Source organism: Gastrolobium bilobum, unplaced genomic scaffold (assembly GCF_033153095.1).
Source record: "Gastrolobium bilobum isolate Gb01-03AN ecotype WA unplaced genomic scaffold, APGP_CSIRO_Gbil_v1 utg7396, whole genome shotgun sequence".
NCBI lineage: Eukaryota > Viridiplantae > Streptophyta > Magnoliopsida > Fabales > Fabaceae > Gastrolobium > Gastrolobium bilobum.
Genome location: NW_026899269.1, coordinates 36,741 through 57,607, shown reverse-complemented (window position 1 = coordinate 57,607; position 20,867 = coordinate 36,741). Strand labels below are relative to the sequence as shown.

The following is a 20,867-nucleotide window of genomic DNA, read 5'->3' as shown; positions in this document are numbered from 1 at the left end:
TGTTAACACCCACAACCTAACCTACGTAATGCAACATTAATGCTAAAGAACTGTTTTAATCCAAAACTTTAAGATATTAGGTGATATTACATTAATGATTTTATATCTTTCTAACATTAATCACTATACCACAAGTATATATTTAGAGGTAGGATCATTTGACACCAGTGTCAAATTTGAAATTTGACACCTCATATGAGAGCCATTAGATCCAAAAAGATCAACGGCTCTGATTTGTAAGCATGTGACACCATTGATCTTTTTCGATCTAACTGCTCTCAGATGAGGTTTCAAATTTCAAATTTGACACCGGTGTCAAAGGATCCAACCTCATGTATTTATCATAATACTTTTATTATTACATTTATTATATATTCTTATATAATTCAATTAAGTAATTCAACCAGCAAGTTCAACAAGTGATTCATAGATTGAGCGATCAACTTAGTATCTCAACCGAATTGATAATCAGTTTAATAACATTGGCTCACCTATTAACAAAATTCTTTTAATCACACGTAAACCCAACTAAATATGGGCTCTATACGTACCCAAAAAAAAAAATTAAAAAAAAGAATATGAGCTCTACATCTCGAGAATTGGTTGCCATAATAAGTCTTAAATGAAACTCCAAATGTGATGAACACATCTCTAAGACAATCTAAAACAAAGTGCTTTGTTTTAGATGTCATATTGGATTTATTTAGAAGGCCTAACTTATCACTTCATTAAAGGATAAAGTTCCTTTCTATACTTCACTCTTCAGTGGCAAAGCTACGTTGGGGTTAGCTAGTGCCTTGGTACTAGGTAATTTTCAAACTTTTTAGAATTTGTTGGCATAGGTAAAGGCTAAAATTTGGTAGTTATGCAAAACAGATAAAAGGAGCAGGGGATAAATTTTTGGGGAGCTTGCACGGGCTAACATTTTTTGCTGGCTCCGTCATTGTACTTTCCTCTGGCAACTAAACGTAACAAAGGAAAAGCAAATGAAAAAGATAAATATCAAACCCAAAAAAATAGCATGGAAATAAAAAAAAATCATATATTGAGAAATATTTGCTCAAATCCCATATGGCTTTACTCAGAGACCAAAGTCACTAGACCTACTATACTCCTATTATTTTCCACCTTTGTAGGAGAAGTTGACAAGGAGGAGATCCTGCTAAACACAGGGTCTAGCACCATAATTTTTGTACAGTTACACTACATAGAATGAACTATTGATGCTAATGTGTCAATTTTGACACCTTAAATATGAACACTTCAACTATGCAATCTGCATCCTTTTAAGTATGAAAAACTATTGATGATAAGAAACGACATAAAATGAACTTCGATATAATTTGCATACCCTACACGGTTTTCGGTTGGTGAATGAATCTTCACCCCAATGGATTGTTACCCAAGTTCTTTAGGCGGAGTTCCACTGCTTATGATCACAAAGATGTTGCAAGATTTCTTGAAGAAGATCCATTCCTTTGTCTCCATTCTGTGTGGATCCCTTACAGTGCTTTAGAAACTCCCTATCTGTTTTAAGAGCTTGTAACTTCTCATAAACATGACCAACCTCCTCTTCAAAGGACACCTTCATGCTATCCATTTCAAGTGTAGGAAATGAGTTTTGCATATCAAGTCTTTGTCACCTGGTCTTGATGAAAGCTCAATCAAGTTAAATTCATCAAGGAATTGCTCATTATATCACCCACTGTGATAAGTTTTTCCCTCAATGCTTTGAACTCATCTAGAATGGACACCTTCTCTTCCTCAAATTCTGCCAATGAATAATCAACAACACTTATAAACTTTGCACAGTCTATTGCCATCTCCTCCAAATTTGAAACTGTATCAGCACTTAAATTGTTGTGGCTACTTTCCTCATGGTTGAAGATGCCATTGTCTTCATCCTTTGCTTCATAGTTAATTAAGATCAATGGTTAGCTCATCCATGTTGTTGCAAGATGAAGATGAGTCTCTACTTCTTACAATTCCATCTTTTCTTCTCAACACCCTCAATTTCTCTTTTCCTTCATAGTCGAGTATCTTTTTCCTGTGCTCTTCCAATTCCTTTTCAAGTTCTTGCTTCTTCTCTTTCTCTCTTTTCATCATTAAATCATTCAAAATCTGCAAAGCTTCTGGATCATACTCTGATTGCTCTTCCAGCATTCTTTGGCACTGCAATGCTTCCATTTGCATTGCTGCTTTTTCTTCCTGCCGCCTGGTAATCATTGTCATTGTTACACTTCTTTGTACCTTGTGTATTATCTGCTTCTTCTACAGCTGCTTCTGCATTGTTGCCACCATTGGATAAAGCTTGAGGCTCACAAAGATTATTCTAAGCAATGAATTCATCAAAAGCATTTTGAACTTCAACATTATCATCACTTGTTGAATATTCATCTTCTTGTGTGCATTCATATGAGCAGGCTGGATCTTGAGATTGAGGTAGACATGCTGCATGACCAAAAACTTGTGAGATTTTATGGTCAAGATATATGCAACAGGATCACTCAAATAATCGTACTAACCCATTATGTTTTCATTCGGTGACTTCAATAAATAGAAACATGAAACGTGAACAACCCAAGTTAAATAGATGATGGTTAAGAAATTCTAAAAAAATATGTCCTGTTCCTTTTGTATTTTCCGAGGTTCTAAGGAAGATTCAACATTGTTGCCATCATTTGGTAAAGTATGAGCTTCTTAAATAGTAATCCTCTCTGGAAGTGACTCAACTACAGTTTTAAATCTTCAACTTCCAAACCTATAGAATTCTCCAAGCCTGTCATATTTGTATCCAAGCTTTGAAATTCTCTCAAGTTTGTTTTATAGCTGCATTCATATCCATTGTGAATAATGCTGGCACTTCAAATATACTTGATTATGCTCTAATAGGTGACTCAGTAGCAAAACTTTCAATCTTTTGCTCCCTCTCTAATGCATGAGTTTCACAAGCTACATGATTCTCAAAATGCAAATTCAAGTTTTCTATCTTCCTTCTCATCCCTCTCTTTATCCTTTTCATCAGAGTGCAAGTTTGAGAAAGAACTTTTCCACCTCTCTGAGGATAAAAGCTTTCAACATCACAAACTATATGATGCTTATCTGCTATCCCTTCGTCATCTTGTTCATGATCTTCCCCATTGTTGCTCTCAAACTTTTCTTTATCAGCTTCTTCAATTTCATCATCTATTATTTCTAAAATTAGAGTCCCTTTGCTTGTGTAATCCCCATCACCCCAAGAAGGCTTCAATAGCAAATATGCATCTATGTACATATGAGGAAACCTTGCACTGCAGTTTATGAAGCATATTTAGCAGGCTAAAGCATCGTTGTAAGAATTTTTTTCAATTAAAAGCACATTTGATAAGTTTTACCGGACTAAGGTAGTCAAACACGTCAAAAGGAATGACGAAACCAGTCTCGTCATGTATTGTCAAGCAGTTCCATAAGAGAAGTTGACGGCACCCAGTCCCGTCAGAGACGTTGATGACACAACCACTCCAGTCAGAAAAACTAACGCAACTAATGAAATTAAATTAATCTGTCGGCAAAAAAATAAATTTAACTTTTTAATAAATTAATTACGCATTTAATACAGTTTTAGAAATAATTACACATTTATTGCAAATTATGACGCCCAATTTGGGCGTCACTAAAGACGCCTAAATTGGGCGTCACTCAAGAGGCATTCACGTCTAATTTAGGCGTCACTCATCAGGTGTTGACACGTGTCATATTTTTTTTCCAAGAACATTTCCTCAAAGTAGACGACAAGTTTTCCAAAAAAATAATAATTTAATCATAAAACTTCTGAAGGCCATAATTTTTGATTTGGGTATCCAAATCAGGTAATTCTTTTTTTGATTCCACATAAGTTTTCGAGATCTACGCAATGACGTCTTATTTGATATATTTTATTTCTCACAAACATAATTTAAATTTAAATCAGGTAATCCTTCTTCCTTAGAGATTTAGAATATTTATTTAATTATTTCCTTTATTAATACAGATTTTTCAAATTGATTTTTGAGTTTTAATCACAAATCAAATCTTTATTTTGTTTTGCTTATTAATAATAATTGTTATTTTTTAATTTAAATCACACATCAAATCTTGATTTATTTTTTATATTAAATCACAAACCCAGAACACAGAGGCTTCTTAGTTTAAAAATGTGACACGTGTCAACACGTGTCAACACCTGACACGTCACCAATGACGTCTAAATTGGGGTTTAATCAAGAGGCAATCACGCTTAATTTAGGTAATTTTATTTTTGAAAAAAATTCATAAGCCATAATTAATTTCAGACCATAAATAATAACCTAGAAGCTTTTTAATCATTAATTTCAAAAATAATATTCTTATTCCTTAGAGATTTAGAATATTTATTTAATTATTACCTTTATTTCTACAGACTTTTCAAAATGATTTTTTAGTTTAAATCACAAATCAAATTTTTATTTTGTTTTCTTTATTAATAATAATTTTAATTTTAATTTTTAAATTAAATCACAAACCAAATTTTTGTTATAATAAAAAAAGTTATTAAAAAAAATTTAAATCACAAATCAAAATTTAATTTATTTATTTATATTAAATCACAAATCCAGAACTCAGATGCTTCCGTGTTTAACGACTCTTATAATATCATTCTTGCAAAATTAAAATTCTGTTTGTGAGAAGTAAAATATGTCAAATGAGATCTCATTGCAAAGATCTCAAAAATTTATGTGAAATCAAAAAAGGAATTACCTGATTTGGATACCCGAGTCAAAAGTTATGGCATTCAGAAGTTTTATGATTAAATTATTGTTTTTTTGAAAAAAATATGACACGTGTCAACACCTAATGAGTGACGCCTAAATTAAGCATGATTGTCTCTTGAGTGACGCCCAAATTAGGCGTCTTTAGTGACGCCCAAATTGGGCATTTTATTGTGCAATAAATATGTAATTATTTTGAAAACTATAATAAATACGTAATTAATTTATTAAAAAGTATTAACTTAAATCACACATCAAATCTTGTTAATAAATTGGGCGTCTTTATTTTTTTTTCCTTATTAATAATAATTGTTATTTTTTTAATTTAAATCACACATCAAATCTTGATTTATTTTTTATATTAAATCACAAACCCAGAATACAGAAGCTTCTGATTTTAAAAATGTGACACGTCAACACGTGTCAACACCTGACACGTCACCAATGACGTCTAAATTGGGATTCAATCAAGAGGCAATCACGCCTAATTTAGGTAATTTTATTCTTGAAAAACTTTCATAAGCCATAATTAATTTCAGACCATAAATAATAACCCAGAAGCTCATAACATTAATCATTAATTTCAATCGCAAACCAAATTTTTTTATAATAAAAAAAAATTTAAATCACAAATCAAAATTTTATTTATTTATTTATATTAAATCACAAATCCAGAACTCAGAGGCTTCCGGGTTTAACGACTCTTCTAATATCATTCTTGCAAATTTAAATTGTGTTTGTGAGAAATAAAATATGTCAAATGAGATCTCATTGCGTAGATCTCGAAAAGTTATGTGGAATCAAAAAAAGAATTACCTGATTTAGATACCCGAGTCAAAAGTTATGGCCTTCAGAAGTTTTATGACTAAATTATTATTTTTTTGGAAAAAATATGACACATGTCAATACCCGATGAGTGACGCCTAAATTAAGCATGATTGCCTCTTGAGTGACGCCCAATTATTGGGCGTTATATTGTGTAATAAATGTGTATAGGTGTTGAATTTAACTTGCTTTCTAATGTGATAGGCACATTTTATGTATCTAATTGTATTTAAAAAGTTATAATTTATTCTAAATTATTTTACACTTTAAAAAATAAAAATATATTATTTGTCTTAACTCTACTTTATTTTTTTATTTCTACTTATTGGAGTAAGAATGATTTAATAGAGTGAAGGTGTAATATAATCAAATAAACTTATATTTTCATTAAATCAAAAAGTATTTAATAAATTATTTAATTTTTGTACAAAACTTTAAACAATGATTATTTTAAAACTAAAAGAATTTGTGCTTTTAAATTTTGTATTATGTACTTTTAAATTTTGAAACAAAACTTTATCGTATTGTGTACTTTTAAATTTTGTATTTTATGTATTTATATAAAAATTTTGACATAACCTATGCTTATATCATCAGGACAAATAAAATTAAAATATATTAAATATAAATTTTATGAATTGTAACTATCATTTCATTTATGTTTTTATTTTATTTTATTTTAAAAACAAAATATATTTTAAAGTTTTTTTAATAATTGGCATGATTAGATTTAATTTGATTTTAAATATATTAATTTAATAGATTACTTTTAAATAAAATTATAACTAATATATTAAATTAAATTAGTAGAGTCATTAATTTGTTGATTGATCCTTCTTCCATAGAGATTTAGAATATTTATTTAATTATTTCCTTTATTTCTACTACAATAAATGCATAATTAATTTATTAAATAGCATTAACTTAATTTTTTTTGCCTAATCCTATCAATTTAATATATTTATTAGATACAATTTAATACATTTTGAGATAAACTTAAAAAAATTTGTAATTAGATACAATTTAATATATTTATTTCATAGTTAATGTGTAAAAATATTCGTAATTATGTATTTTTAATATATTTTATTTAAAAAAATGAATTTACTTTTTTTTTAAATAGTTTAAAATAGGAATTAATATAAATAAATGAAAAGCTTAAACATAAAATAAAAAAGAATTATATGAAAATCTATTATTGAGAATATTTTTGTCTATTTAAAGCATATTCGGGCACAATCTGATTCACATCAAACACCGGATAAGATACTATTGTCCTGTCAGATAGCTTATCTAATGCACATCAAACATAATATAAGATATGAGAATATCATATCATATCATATCTTGTTTTTCACTCTTTTTGTCTTAATTCCTTATTTTTGTTTTTCTCTTTTATAAACCCTAAACCTTAAACCATCACACCAAAGTAAGAGAGACACAGAGAAAGAAGAAACCCTATTTCTTATTTTTCTTGTTTACCTTATTTCTTGTTCTGTCCGATCAAACCCTTCACTCTTTTTTTTTCTCTTGTCGATCTACTCGACTTGTTTTCCAGCGAATTTTCCTAGGAAAATCTGAAGAACCGATAAAAGATGAAGAGAGTAAGCGATGATGATATTTATGCTGGTTCTGGTTCTCAATTCAAACGCCCCTATAGTTCCTCACGTGGTGATTCCTATGGCCAAACCCAAGTCCCTGGAGGAGGAGGAGGAGGGGGAGGTAGTGTTGGTGGGGGAGCAATCACTTCCCAGAAACTTGGGCACAACACTTTCCTGCCAAAGGGATATGAGATAACCCTTGACGAGGATGAGGCTCCTCCAAAGAAAACGGTTGAATTTGAAGAAGCTATTAGTTTTGTGAACAAGATAAAGAAACGATTCCAAAGTGATGAGCATGTTTACAAATCGTTCTTGGACATTATAAATATGTACCGCAAAAAGCATAAGGACATGGGTGAAGTTTATAGTGAGGTTACTACCCTGTTTAAGGATCATCGAGATTTGCTTGAGGAGTTCACTAGATTCTTACCAGATAGTTCCTCACATGGTGATTTCTATGGCCAAACCCAAGTCCCTGGAGGAGGAGGATGAGGTGGAGGTAGTGTTGGTGGGGGAGCAATCACTTCCCAGAAACTTGGGCACAACACTTTCCTGCCAAAGGGATATGAGATAACCCTTGACGAGGATGAGGCTCCTCCAAAGAAAACAGTTGAATTTGAAGAAGCTATGAGTTTTTTGAACAAGATAAAGAAACGATTCCAAAGTGATGAGCATGTTTACATATCGTTCTTGGACATGATGATTATGTACCGCAGAGAGCATAAGGACATGGGTGAAGCTTATAGTGAGGTTGCTACCCTGTTTAAGGATCATCGAGATTTGCTTGAGGAGTTCACTAGATTCTTACCAGATAGTTCCGCAGCACCTTCTACACAGCATGCTCCGGATGCTCGAAATTCATTGCAGCGCTTTAGTGAGCGGAGTTCTATGGCACCCATGATGCGGCAAATGCAAGTAGACAAGACACAAGGATATCGACGAAAGAGGCTTCCTTCTCATGATCGTGAGCGTGATCTGAGTGTTGAAAACCCTGAGATGGATGATGAGAAAAGAATGATGAACATGCACAAGAAGCGGAGGAAACGTGAGAGTAAGGATAAGAGGATTAATCGTGATCAGGATGAGAGAGAACCTGATCATACAAATGCTCAACAATTTCTTGAGGTATCCATTTCTCCCCTTTTTAACGGTTTTATTGGATGATTCTTTCTCTCTACATTTTCATTTTCCTAGGTTGGTTACATGCTCATGGGGTTGGGATTGCTAGAACTAATCTGACTCATAACTTATTACCCCAAAGTTATTGCTGATCATTTAGGACGAAAATGTTGTTTTATGTTAGTTGAGTGTAATGCAGTTTTCTCAATCAACCTAGTGAGTTTGAGTATAAGAAGGAATTGGAGTGAATGTAAACTTATTTACATAACAGAATATAATTTTGTGACTGAGTAGGTTCCTTTTTTATTTTTTATTTTTATTTTTTAAGTTTGTTCTATTTTTTTTTGTTTATTGTACGTTTCGTCTGTTCTAGTATGTGTTTATGTTTGTTGAGTAAATGTAAGTATGAGAGAGAGAGAGAGAGAGAGGAGGAGGAGGAGGAGGAGGAGGAGGAGGAGGAGGAAGAGAGAATAGATCAGTGAAAGTTTCTGAGTGAGAACTGTGTTATTGACTTAAGATTAAAATGAACTTTGATATAAATTGGATACCCTACACGGTTTTCGGTTGGTGAATGAATCTTCACCCCAATGGATTGTTTCCCAAGTTCTTTAGGCGGATTTCCATTGCTTATAATCACAAAGATGTTGCAAGATTTCTTGAAGAAAATCCATTCCTTTGTCTCCATTCTGTGTGGATCCCTTACAGTGCTTTAGAAACTCCCTATATGTTTTAAGAGCTTGTAACCTCTCATAAACATGATCAACCTCCTCTTCAAAGGACACCTTCATGCTATCCATTTCAAGTGTAGGAAATGAGTTTTGCATATCAAGTCTTTGTCACCTGGTCTTGATGAAAGCTCAATCAAGTTAAATTCATCAAGGAATTGCTCATTATATCACCCACTGTGATAAGTTTTTCCCTCAATGCTTTGAACACATCTAGAATGGACACCTTCTCTTCCTCAAATTCTGCCGATGAATTATCAACAACACTTATAAACTTTGCACAGTCTATTGCCATCTCCTCCAAATTTGAAACTGTATCAGCAGTTGTATTGTTGTGGCTGCTTTCCTCATGGTTGAAGATGCCATTGTCTTCATCCTTTGCTTCATAGTTAATTAAGATCAATGGTTAGCTCATCCATGTTGCTGCAAGATGAAGATGAGTCTCTACTTCTTACAATTCCATCTTTTCTTCTCAACACCCTCAATTTCTCTTTTCCTTCATAGTCGAGTATCTTTTTCCTGTGCTCTTCCAATTCCTTTTCAAGTTCTTGCTTCTTCTCTTTCTCTCTTTTCATCATTAAATCATTCAAAATCTGCAAAGCTTCTGGATCATACTCTGATTGCTCTTCCAGCATTCTTTGGCACTGCAATGCTTCCATTTGCATTGCTGCTTTTTCTTCCTGCCGCCTGGTAATCATTGTCATTGTCTGGTTAGCAGCTATTGCAGAGGAACTTCTCTCTTCTTCTAGTTCCTGATATAAAACACTTAAAGAGTCTTTCAGATTTTTAAGATGATTTTAGCTGTTTAATTGTTAAAACTGGATCACCACATTCTGCCTCACTTGCAACACTTCCATCCTCAAAGAGCATCAATTTCCTATTAAGGTAATGAACAGAAGTTGGAGTTTCATGAAATAAAACAAAATGAAAAGAAAAAAAATAATGTATGATATGTAAAACTTTCATATGTTGTTCTGAGCAACGAACACATTAAAGGCATTGGGAACTTCAGTATCATCATCATTTGTTGAAGATTGATCTTCTTGTATGCATTGACAAGAGCAGCCTGGTTCATGAAATGGAGGCTTATTGGCTGGGGAGAAAAAACTTCTTAAAATTGTTGATATTTTAAATATATTAAAAATGATATCTCATGTAATGTATGCAAACGTATTACATCTACATATGCTAATTTCATTTGATGAACTAGTTACTAGGAAACATCGAACAACACAATTGCAAAGGGAGTGTGTTAAGTTCTTTTAATTCTTACACTTCTTTGTACCTCGTGTATTATCTGCTTCTTCTATAGCTGCTTCTGCATTGCTGCCACCACAGGAGAAAGCTTGAGGCTCACAAAGATTATTCTGAGCAATGAATTCATCAAAAGCATTTTGAACTTCAGCATTATCATCACTTGTTGAATATTCATCTTCTTGTGTGCATTCATATGAGCAGGCTGGATATTGAGATTGAGGTAGACATGCTGCATCACCAAAAACTTGTGAGATTTTATGGTCAAGATATATGCAACAGGATCACTCAAATAATCGTACTAACCCATTATGTTTTCATTCGGTGTCTTCAATAAATAGAAACATGAAACGTGAACAACCCAAGTTGGATAGATGATGGTTAAGAAATTCTAAAAAAAATGTCCTGTTCCTTTTGTATTATCCGAGGTTCTGAGATGGATTCAACATTGTTGCCATCATTTGGTAAAGTATGAGCTTCTTAAATAGTAATCCTCTCTGGAAGTGACTCAACTACAGTTTTAAATCTTCAACTTCCAAACCTATAGAATTCTCCAAGCCTGTCATGTTTGTATCCAAGCTTTGAAATTCTCTCAAGTTTGTTTTATAGCTGCATTCATATCCATTGTGAATAATGCTGGCACTTCAAATATACTTGATTGTGCTCTAATAGGTGACTCAGTAGCAAAACTTTCAATCTTTTGCTCCCTCTCTAATGCATGAGTTTCACAAGCTACATGATTCATCAATTACCCCAAAGTTATTGCTGATTAGGACGAAAAAGGTTGTTTTCTGTTAGTTGAGTGTAATGCAGTTTTCTCAATCAACCTAGTTAGTTTGAGTATAAGAAGGAATTGGAGTGAATGTAAACTTATTTACATAACAGAATATAATTTTGTGACTGAATAGGTTCTTTTTTTATTTTTTATTTTTATTTTTTAAGTTTGTTCTGTTTTTTTTTTCTTTTACGTTTCGTCTGTTCTAGTATGTGTTTATGTTTGTTGAGTAAATGTAAGTATGAGAGAGAGAGAGAGAGAGAGGAGGAGGAGGAGGAGAAAGAAAGAAGAGATCAGAGAAAGTTTCGGAGTGAGAACTGTGTTATTGACTTAAGATTAAACTGATTACAGTGTCCCCCCAGCTCAGCAAATCTAACTTGTAACAGAAACTGAGCTGGCACGAAACAAACTCTTAACAGTTCAGAAACTATATCACAAAACACAGAGTTGTATTTTGCAGTATATATAGAAAGGATACTGATGCAGAGTAAATCATATGCGTTTACTCTATTATAGGCATTACATTTAAGAGAATAAACTTTAATTTAATATATAAGAATGTATTCTACTTTTTTGCCCCTTTCTTTCATTCCCTATTTAGTACAGACGGCTTGTAATTCTTGATTTGTTGTTAAGATGGAAATTGTTATAGGATTCTTTGATGGACAACGATTAAAGTGCCACATTTTTTGTAAAAAATTATCTGAATGTCACATTTTGTAAATTTTTGATCAAAATGTCACGTTACCTAACTCGCTTACAACACCTGGTGAGTTAGGCGTTGTCACATTTAGATGGGAGAACATTATTTATAGAATAAAAAAATAATAATATTGTAAAGACTCATGTGAGATTTTTGTCAATATAAAATAATAACAGCAGGGATTTGAACTTGCAGCGCTTTCTAAAGAAAAATAAATCTGTCAAGAAGGCTGAAGGTTTTGGGTTGGCTTCAGACTTTTCTTCTAAGGAAGACAAGGATACCTTAAAGAACATGTATAGTCAAGCAATCAGTTTCTCTGAGAAAGTTAAGGAGAAGTTGAACAGTGCTGATGACTACCAAGCTTTCTTGAAGTGCCTTCATATTTTTTTCACCGGTGGAATAATAAATAGGAATGAATTGCAAAATTTGGTAACCGATTTACTTGGAAAACATCCTGATCTTATGAAGGAATTCAATGATTTCCTGGAGCGTTGTGAAAATATTGATAGGTTCCTTGCTGGTGTCATGAGTAAAAAGTCACTAAGATCATCAAAGTTGGAGGACAAAGACAAAGACAAAGACAAAGACAAAGAGCAGAAGCGTGAGATGGATGGAGCTAAAGAGAAGGAAAGATACAGGGAGAAGAAGTACATGGGAAAATCCATTCAAGAACTTGACCTCAGTGACTGTAAACGTTGCACTCCCAGCTACCGGCTTCTACCTGCTGATTATCCAATTCCTACAGCTAGTCAGAGATCTGAGCTTGGTGCTCAAGTATTGAATGATCACTGGGTATCTGTGAGTTCAGGAAGTGAGGATTACTCTTTCGAACATATGTGCAGGAATCAGTACGAAGAGAGCTTGTTCAGATGTGAAGATGACAGATTTGAGCTGGACATGTTATTAGAGTCTGTGAGTTCTGCAGCTAAACGTGCAGAGGAATTATATAATAACATGAATGAAAATAAGATCAATATGGAGACTCTGAACCGTATTGAAGATTACTTTACTGTTCAAAATTTAAGGTGCATTGAACGTCTATATGGTAACCATGGTCTTGACGTTATAGACATATTGCGTAAAAACCCAACTCGTGCGCTCCCTGTAATATTGACTCGACTGAAGCAGAAACAGGAGGAGTGGAGTCGGTGTCGTTCAGATTTCAATAAAGTTTGGGCTGAAATTTATTCTAAAATTCACTTAAAGTGAAGCAACAGAAAGAGGATGATATTCTTCAGTCTACTATTGCAGCTGGAAACAAATTAGTTCGGTATTCATGTGATATGAGAGTATGAATGAGGCTGATGGTAGAGTAACTGAGGTAAAGAATGTTCACCGGACTAGTGTAGCAGCCAGTGATAAAGAAAATGGATTATTTTTTGGAAGCTTCCACAAGCAGCCAGTGATAATACTAAGTTCATTCGACTCAACTCGAAATAATTGAAATTCAATGATTTTTTAAATACTAAGAGTTTCTGAAAAAAAAAAACCTTTGCTTTATAAGGAATAATAATGGACTATCAAGCCTCTCTCAGTCGGGGCGGTTATATTTATTATATTTTAGATGTACCATTCTTATTATCTAATTATTTATCCAAGGATCAATTCGAAATCAACAACAGTTTTTTTCTTCTATTTTTTTCTATTGTTGATTTCAAATTAATACAACGATAACCAATCAAATAATAAAAATGATAAATTTAAAATAATAATAAATATAACTTTCTCTGCTTCTCAATTCGCAATAACCTTTTTTTCTCCATTCTAACGAAGTTAGTAGTCTCAATTTGCCGTTCATTTTAGAGTACATAAAACATCTGGTGTAATTATGCACGTCAAAATTTTGTTCCCGCATCCGTTATGCCATTTGTTTGATATGCCCTCTGTTACAATAATATTCTTAAGAAGTAAATTATTTTGAGATGATCAACATTATATTCATTTAACTAATTACCATTTTCAAATAAAATACTTACGTATTCATCATAGTTTAATGAGGCTACTGTCCTCCAAAGGTCGCCCAAAACTTTTTACCTCAGAGTAATAATAATAATAATAATAATAATAATTTGACAGTTGAATATAATATTTTCAATTATATGTTTTTGATTGAGAGTATGAATCGACAATAGAAATATGAATTATTTAAAATAAATAAAAATATATCACTAAGCATATTTTTGAAAAAATTATAATTAATTAAAAAATATCATGATAAATGAAGAAGTAATTATAAGGTCTAAACAGTAACTTCAGTCATCATAACCATAACTAACAAATATATACAGATTATAATTTATACATAATCGATACATTATTTTGCCGTGTGAAATTTTCCAAGCTCAATACTGTTAACACACAACCTAACCTACATAATGCAACATTAATGGTAAAAAATCATTTTAACTCAAAACATTAAGCCATTGGGTGATTTATATTAATGATTTTATATTTTTTTAAGTAAAGGAATGATAAATATGAAAATAAGGGCCTTTGCTCGTAAAATTTGTGAAAAATGTCTATTGATCCGCAGGCGGGGACACGTTATAGTAATTTGTTCAAATCCGAGACATAAACAAAGACAAGGACAATATTTCCACAAAAGAGGAATTTTTATTTTTAAAACCAGATGCACAAAAAAAATAAATTTAGATTAAAGAAAAAAATAGTATAAATTTCAATATGAAATAATAAAAAATATGGCTAAACCTATGGATATGAATTTAGATTCAAGAATCAGTACATGATATTTTAATGAATTTGAAATAAATTGTATTAAAAAGTCATCTCTATGGAACTCAGGAGGCGTCTATTTGTTTTAAGGGTCCTGGATATGTAACTGCTCAAGACATCATTTTACCACCTTATGTAGAACTCGTTGATAATACACAACATATAGCTAACGTAACAGGACCAATCCATTTGTATATTGGATTAAATAGGAATCGCAGATATCATATAAAAACACTCAAAAACTTTCAAGACGAAAGTTATACTATAGATGATGTATTCATATCTGTTCGAAATGCAAATCATAGTATTCATTCTTATGTGAATGGGAATGAAAAACAATAGATACTCTTTCTCGAAATATGGACAAATGGAAGTTTAACTCCGAAGGAAGCACTTTATGAAGCCTCCCGGAATTTGATTGATTGATTTATTCCTTTTTTACATGCGGAAGAGGAAAATTTAAAATTAGAAAACAATCAACACAAATTGACCTTACCCCTTTTTACTTTTCATGATAGATTGGCTAGGTCTAACCTAAGGAAAAAAAAAAGAAATAACATTGAAATCCATTTTTATTGACCAATTAGAGTTGCCCCACAGGATCTATAATTGTCTCAAAAGGTATAATATAAATACATTATTAGAACTCTTGAATAACAACCAAGAAGACCTTTTGAAAATGGAAGATCTTTGTGCAGAAGATGTAAAAATGATATTCGATATTTTCGAAATAGAATAACATTTTGTATATTTCCAGTGCAATAAAGTTACATAGTGTCTATTTTTTGTTGATATAAGAGGTATTTTCATGGGTTTGCCTTGGTATCGTGTTCATACCGTTGTATTAAATGATCCCGGCCGTTTACTTTCTGTTCATATAATGCATACAGCTCTGGTTGCTGGTTGGGCCGGTTCGATGGCTCTATATGAATTAGCAGTTTTTGATCCCTCTGACCCTGTTCTTGATCCAATGTGGCGACAGGGTATGTTCGTTATACCCTTTATGACTCGTTTAGGAATAACTAATTCATGGGGCGGTTGGAACATCACAGGGGGGGCTATAACCAATCCGGGTATTTGGAGTTACGAAGGTGTGGCCGGAGCACATATTGTCTTTTCAGGTTTGTGCTTTTTGGCAGCTATCTGGCATTGGGTCTATTGGGATCTAGAAATATTTTGTGATGAACGTACTGGAAAACCTTCTTTGGATTTACCCAAAATCTTTGGAATTCATTTATTTCTTGCGGGGGTGGCTTGTTTTGGTTTCGGCGCATTTCATGTAACAGGATTGTATGGTCCTGGAATATGGGTGTCCGACCCTTATGGACTAACCGGAAGGGTACAATCCGTAAATCCCGCATGGGGTGTGGAGGGTTTTGATCCCTTTGTTCCGGGGGGAATAGCCTCTCATCATATTGCAGCAGGGACATTAGGTATATTAGCGGGCCTTTTCCATCTTAGTGTGCGCCCGCCCCAACGTCTGTACAAAGGATTGCGTATGGGAAATATTGAAACCGTCCTTTCGAGCAGTATCGCTGCTGTCTTTTTTGCAGCTTTTGTTGTTGCCGGAACTATGTGGTATGGTTCAGCAACCACCCCAATTGAATTATTTGGTCCCACTCGTTATCAATGGGATCAGGGATATTTCCAGCAAGAAATATATCGAAGAGTTGGTGCTGGGCTAGCCGAAAATCAAAGTTTATCAGAAGCTTGGTCTAAAATTCCTGAAAAATTAGCTTTTTATGATTACATCGGCAATAATCCGGCAAAGGGGGGGTTGTTTAGAGCGGGCTCAATGGACAATGGAGATGGAATAGCCGTGGGTTGGTTAGGACATCCTATTTTTCGAGATAAAGAGGGGCGTGAACTTTTTGTACGTCGTATGCCTACCTTTTTTGAAACATTTCCGGTTGTTTTGGTAGACGGAGACGGAATTGTTCGAGCCGATGTTCCTTTTCGAAGGGCAGAATCTAAGTATAGTGTTGAACAAGTAGGTGTAACCATTGAGTTTTATGGTGGCGAACTCAATGGAGTCGGTTATAGTGATCCAACTACTGTGAAAAAATATGCTAGACGCGCTCAATTAGGTGAAATTTTTGAATTAGATCGTGCTACTTTGAAATCGGATGGTGTTTTTCGTAGCAGTCCAAGGGGTTGGTTTACTTTTGGACATGCTTCGTTTGCTCTGCTCTTCTTTTTCGGGCACATTTGGCATGGTGCTAGAACCTTGTTCAGAGATGTTTTTGCTGGTATCGACCCCGATTTGGATGCTCAAGTAGAATTTGGAGCATTCCAAAAACTTGGAGACCCAACGACAAGAAGACAAGCAGTCTGATAGAACATTCTTTTGTGCCTTTTCAACTTTTTTTTATTGTTATTTTAATTTTACGTAGGGAACCGGGTAAATCTGGATTTGAATCATCACTTTTTTTACTCCTGCTCTTTTTCTTTATCCGGGATATGGTCCTAAATAAACAGGCATGAAAGCTATAATTGTAAACCACGATCAAATCTATGGAAGCATTGGTTTATACATTCCTATTAATCTCTACTTTAGGAATCATTTTTTTCGCTATCTTTTTTCTGTTAGACTTGATCAACCTAATAGGAGATAATAATTTGGGAATTAGGGCTCGCGATAGGAATATTGGAGTTTTTAATTCTGAAATGGGGTAAGATAACAATTTATGCATGCTCTAGGGATAGACTTGTGTGAGTTGCAGTCGTTTGATTTATCGTGATTAATGCTTAATTTCTTGCGGGGTTGCTAAGGGATTAGGAATCCGATTGACTTAAAGGGTTAGATTGCCAAGAGATTGAGATTTAACTAATTATTTTAGATGATAATTTGTCTGAGTTATTAAATTGAATGAACGTTGTCAATCAATCCAAAGTTTAAAGTGGGGATCATATGGTGTGTGTACCTTAGCTGCAATGCTTTTTATTATTCTCTCAAAAATCCAAAGTAATAAGTGGGGATCATAAGGTGAGTGCGCTCTAGCTACAATGCTTTTCTCATTTTTATAAATCAAAACTCATTTTCTTGTTCTTATTTTTATTCTTCATTACAGAAAAATTACAAAAACAAGTCTTTATTTTCGGTTCTCAATTTCACAAAATTTGACAATATTTGTCACAACCTTTGAACTCATCCATTCTTAAAAGGAACAATTAATTGATATTCGACCCAATCCCTGTGGAGACGATACTTTACTTACTATTATATTACTTGTGCGATCGGTATACTTGCCGGGAAGCATCAAGTTTTTGGCGACGTTGCCGGGGATTGGCGTTTCTTATATCAATTAATTTTGATTTTTAAGATTGGATTTTTTTTATTATTTTATTTTTGATTCTTGAACAGTGCTACTGATCTCTTTTCTGAGTTGTATGCGAGGTAAAGAGCCAGAATTTCCACTTGATTTGGAGATTACAAAAACAAAAAAGAGGAACAGAAAATTTGTCGGAAGAAGCTTGCTTTTAACGAGTTAGAAAAATCTGTCTGAAGAAGCACACAAGATGGCAGGGAACAATGAAGAAGATAATCCACTCATGGATACTATTATGGTTCCATCCTTCAACAGGCCGAACGCGAGTATTGTTCAGCCAAACGTTGCCAACAATTGGGAGCTTAAGTCCTCTCATATCAATTTAGTGGAGAGAGACCAGTTTGGAGGAGGGGAGAGTGAAGACCCTCACAGATTTATTGACAGATTCTTGAGGATCTGTGACTCCACTAAACATCCTCAAGTGTCTAATGATGCAATTCGGTTAAGGTTGTTCCCTTTTGCTCTTCAGGGAAAAGGTCTTAGTTGGTTGGAGAGGCAGCCCGTAGCATTGCTACATGGGATGACATGTCTCAGAAGTTCTTTGTTGAGTTCTTCTCGATGGAGAGGTACAACCAGATTGTGAATGACATCACCAATTTCACTCAGTTACAGGGTGAAACTATGTGTGGAGCATGGAACATATTCAAGGATTTACTGAGGAGGTGTCCTCAGTATAACTTGACTGCTGGCAATCAGGTGAGAATCTTTTTCAATGGTTGCAGGCCTGAGACTCGGATGGTGTTGAATGGTGCAGCGGATGGCACTATTAAAACTCTGAGAGCAAATGAGACTCTTGAGTTGATTAAGAGGATGGCTGCCAATGAAAATGAAGTGCTGTCATCCAAGCCTAAGAGAGGTATCCTTCAATTGGAAGGTAATGATGCGGTGTTGGCTGAAAACAGTTTGCTATCTCAGCAGGTAGCAAACCTGACCTCAAGGCTTGACAAGATGCAGCTTGCTGGTGTTCAGACAAAAACTGCTGCTGTGGTGTGTGAATATTGCCAGGACAATCATGAGTCTAGTGAATGTCCTTTGATGCCTTCTGATTCACCTCAACAAGTACAAGTGAATGGCATCTGGTATGATCAAAGACCTCAACAGCAAAAGGTTCAAAGAGGTCAGAATTTTGCTCCTGGAGGTAATAATTATCAACGGAAGATCCAAGGCACATGTCTGGATTACAATTCAAACAACTACTTGCAGCCTCCACCATTTCAAGCCAAGGAACCTTCTGATTTGGAGAAGCTAGTGGGACAAATGGCTCAACACTCTAATACTTTCATAGAGGAGACTAGAGCCAATACCAAGAACACAAATGCTTTCGTAGAGGAGACTAGGGCCAATACTAAAAACATGAGTGCTTCTATAAAAAACTTGGAGAATCAAATTGGCCAACTGGCTAAGCAAGTTGCTGATAGAACTCCAGGCACTTTCCCTTGTAACACAGTTATAAATCCCAAGGAGGATTGCATGTTTGTCACAACTAGAAGTGGTAAAGTGGTGGCAACTCCAGAAAATCCGAGCATAAATGTGGAAGCTGAGAAGAAGCTAGATACTGCAGGTGAGCCCGAAAAAGAAAAAGAAATCGAAAAACCTGCTGAAGTGGAGAAACCAGTTGAAAAGAAGAAGTTTGAGCTAAGTCCTGAATATGTGAGAGCCATGGCACCCTATCCTGAAAGATTCGAGAAGGATGCTCAGAAGCAACATTATGACAGATTTCTTGATATATTCAAGAAATTGCATGTCAACATTCCCTTTGCTGAAGTTCTGGCTTGCATGCCCAATTATGCTAAGTTCATGAAGGACTTGTTATCAAGAAAGCATAAGCTGCAAGAGTGCCAAACAGTAACACTCACTGAGGAGTGTAGTGCCATAATACAGAAGAATTTTCCACCCAAGCTTAATGATCCAGGGAGCTTCAATATTCAAATTGAAATTGGCAACACCAAAATTGGCAGGGCATTATGTGATCTTGGTGCTAGCATTAATTTGATGCCCCTTTCTATTTGTAAATCCTTGGGGATCACCGAGTTGAAGCCTACTTTGGCATCTCTTCAACTTGCTGATAAGTCTATAAGGAAGCCTAGTGGAATAGTGGAAGATGTTCTTGTGAAGGTGGACAAGTTCATCTTTCCTGCTGATTTTGTGGTGTTGGACATGGAAGGGGGAGCTGAGATGCCTCTTTTGCTGGGTAGACCGTTCTTAGCTACATCTCGTGCCATGATTGACGTTGAGAATGGGAAGCTAGAGTTAAGGATGAATGATGAGTCCATTACCATCAATGTCTTTGACTCTATGAAACAATCTTATGGCAAAGGCGATTGTTTTAGACTCGAGCAAGTGGGGAAGGAAGAAAAATCTTCTAGTCAAGAGCTTGATAAAGAACTTGAGGAGCGTAAGATTGTTCCTGCTAAGAGAAAAAAAATGTAGTGTTTGAAGTTCTTGAGAAAACAAATGATGACAAAGAAGATGGTGCCCCAAAAATAAAGTTGAAAGAGCTTCCTGAAACTTTGAAACATACCTTCTTGGGTAATAAGGAGGCAGTGATTGAAGTACTGAAGGAACATGAGACTGCCGTAGGGTGGTCTACTTCAGATTTGAAAGATAAAGATCCCTCTTCCCGTACCCAAAAAATTCTCAATGAAGATGATGACAAACATGGGAGAAAACCCCAAGGGAGGCGTCATCCTATACAAAAGAAGGTACTGAGAAAGGAAGTGGTGAAACTCTTTGATACGAGTTGAAAGAGACACCGGGAGCTGAAGTTTGACAAGAGACACCGAGACACTATCTCTCAGAAAACCAAAGCTTCAAAGAGTTCTTAACATGGCTTCATGGTTTGGAACAAATCTGGGAATGGTGGTCTCATACACCAAAGCATCCAGTACCACCAGATCTTCCAGTTGCTGAGTCATCCCACGCTGCTGAGGGGGATGACATGGAGGGTTGATTATATCTCCTTGCTGACGGAGATTTTGTATATTAGTTTATTTTTCTGTTTCGTATTATTAGTTGTTTTGTGTTGGTATATCTCTTT

At 34.4% G+C, this 20,867-nt stretch overlaps 2 protein-coding genes and 1 pseudogene across 2 annotated transcripts; all 3 read left to right on the top strand.

Moving 5' to 3' along the window:
• Nucleotides 1-7,186: 7,186 nt before the first annotated feature.
• LOC133289051 (paired amphipathic helix protein Sin3-like 2) lies at nt 7,187-12,977 on the top strand. Its single transcript, XM_061486913.1, has 4 exons — nt 7,187-7,360; nt 7,436-7,599; nt 7,726-8,317; nt 11,976-12,977. The coding sequence occupies exons 1-4, from the start codon at nt 7,187-7,189 to the stop codon at nt 12,975-12,977; spliced, it is 1,932 nt and encodes a 643-aa protein (XP_061342897.1).
• An 82-nt stretch (nt 12,978-13,059) lies between these two features.
• On the top strand, nt 13,060-15,240 carry LOC133289050 (DNA-directed RNA polymerase subunit alpha-like; annotated as a pseudogene).
• A 23-nt stretch (nt 15,241-15,263) lies between these two features.
• Nucleotides 15,264-17,078, top strand: LOC133289060 (photosystem II CP47 reaction center protein). The gene has a single exon (XM_061486926.1). It carries the CDS (start codon nt 15,310-15,312, stop codon nt 16,834-16,836), a length of 1,527 nt encoding a protein of 508 aa, XP_061342910.1. The 5' UTR covers nt 15,264-15,309; the 3' UTR covers nt 16,837-17,078.
• Nucleotides 17,079-20,867: the final 3,789 nt, after the last annotated feature.

What these genes read in the sequence shown, in the direction of transcription:
- LOC133289051 (XM_061486913.1), top strand. Translation starts at nt 7,187, where the DNA reads ATGAAGAGAGTAAGCGATGATGATATTTATGCTGGTTCTGGTTCTCAA. An exon ending in AAGGATCATCGAGATTTGCT is followed by an intron (nt 7,600 to 7,725) that starts TGAGGAGTTCAC and finishes CACTTCCCAGAA; the next exon opens with ACTTGGGCACAACACTTTCC. An exon ending in ATGCTCAACAATTTCTTGAG is followed by an intron (nt 8,318 to 11,975) that starts GTATCCATTTCT and finishes CGCTTTCTAAAG; the next exon opens with AAAAATAAATCTGTCAAGAA.
- LOC133289060 (XM_061486926.1), top strand. Translation starts at nt 15,310, where the DNA reads ATGGGTTTGCCTTGGTATCGTGTTCATACCGTTGTATTAAATGATCCC.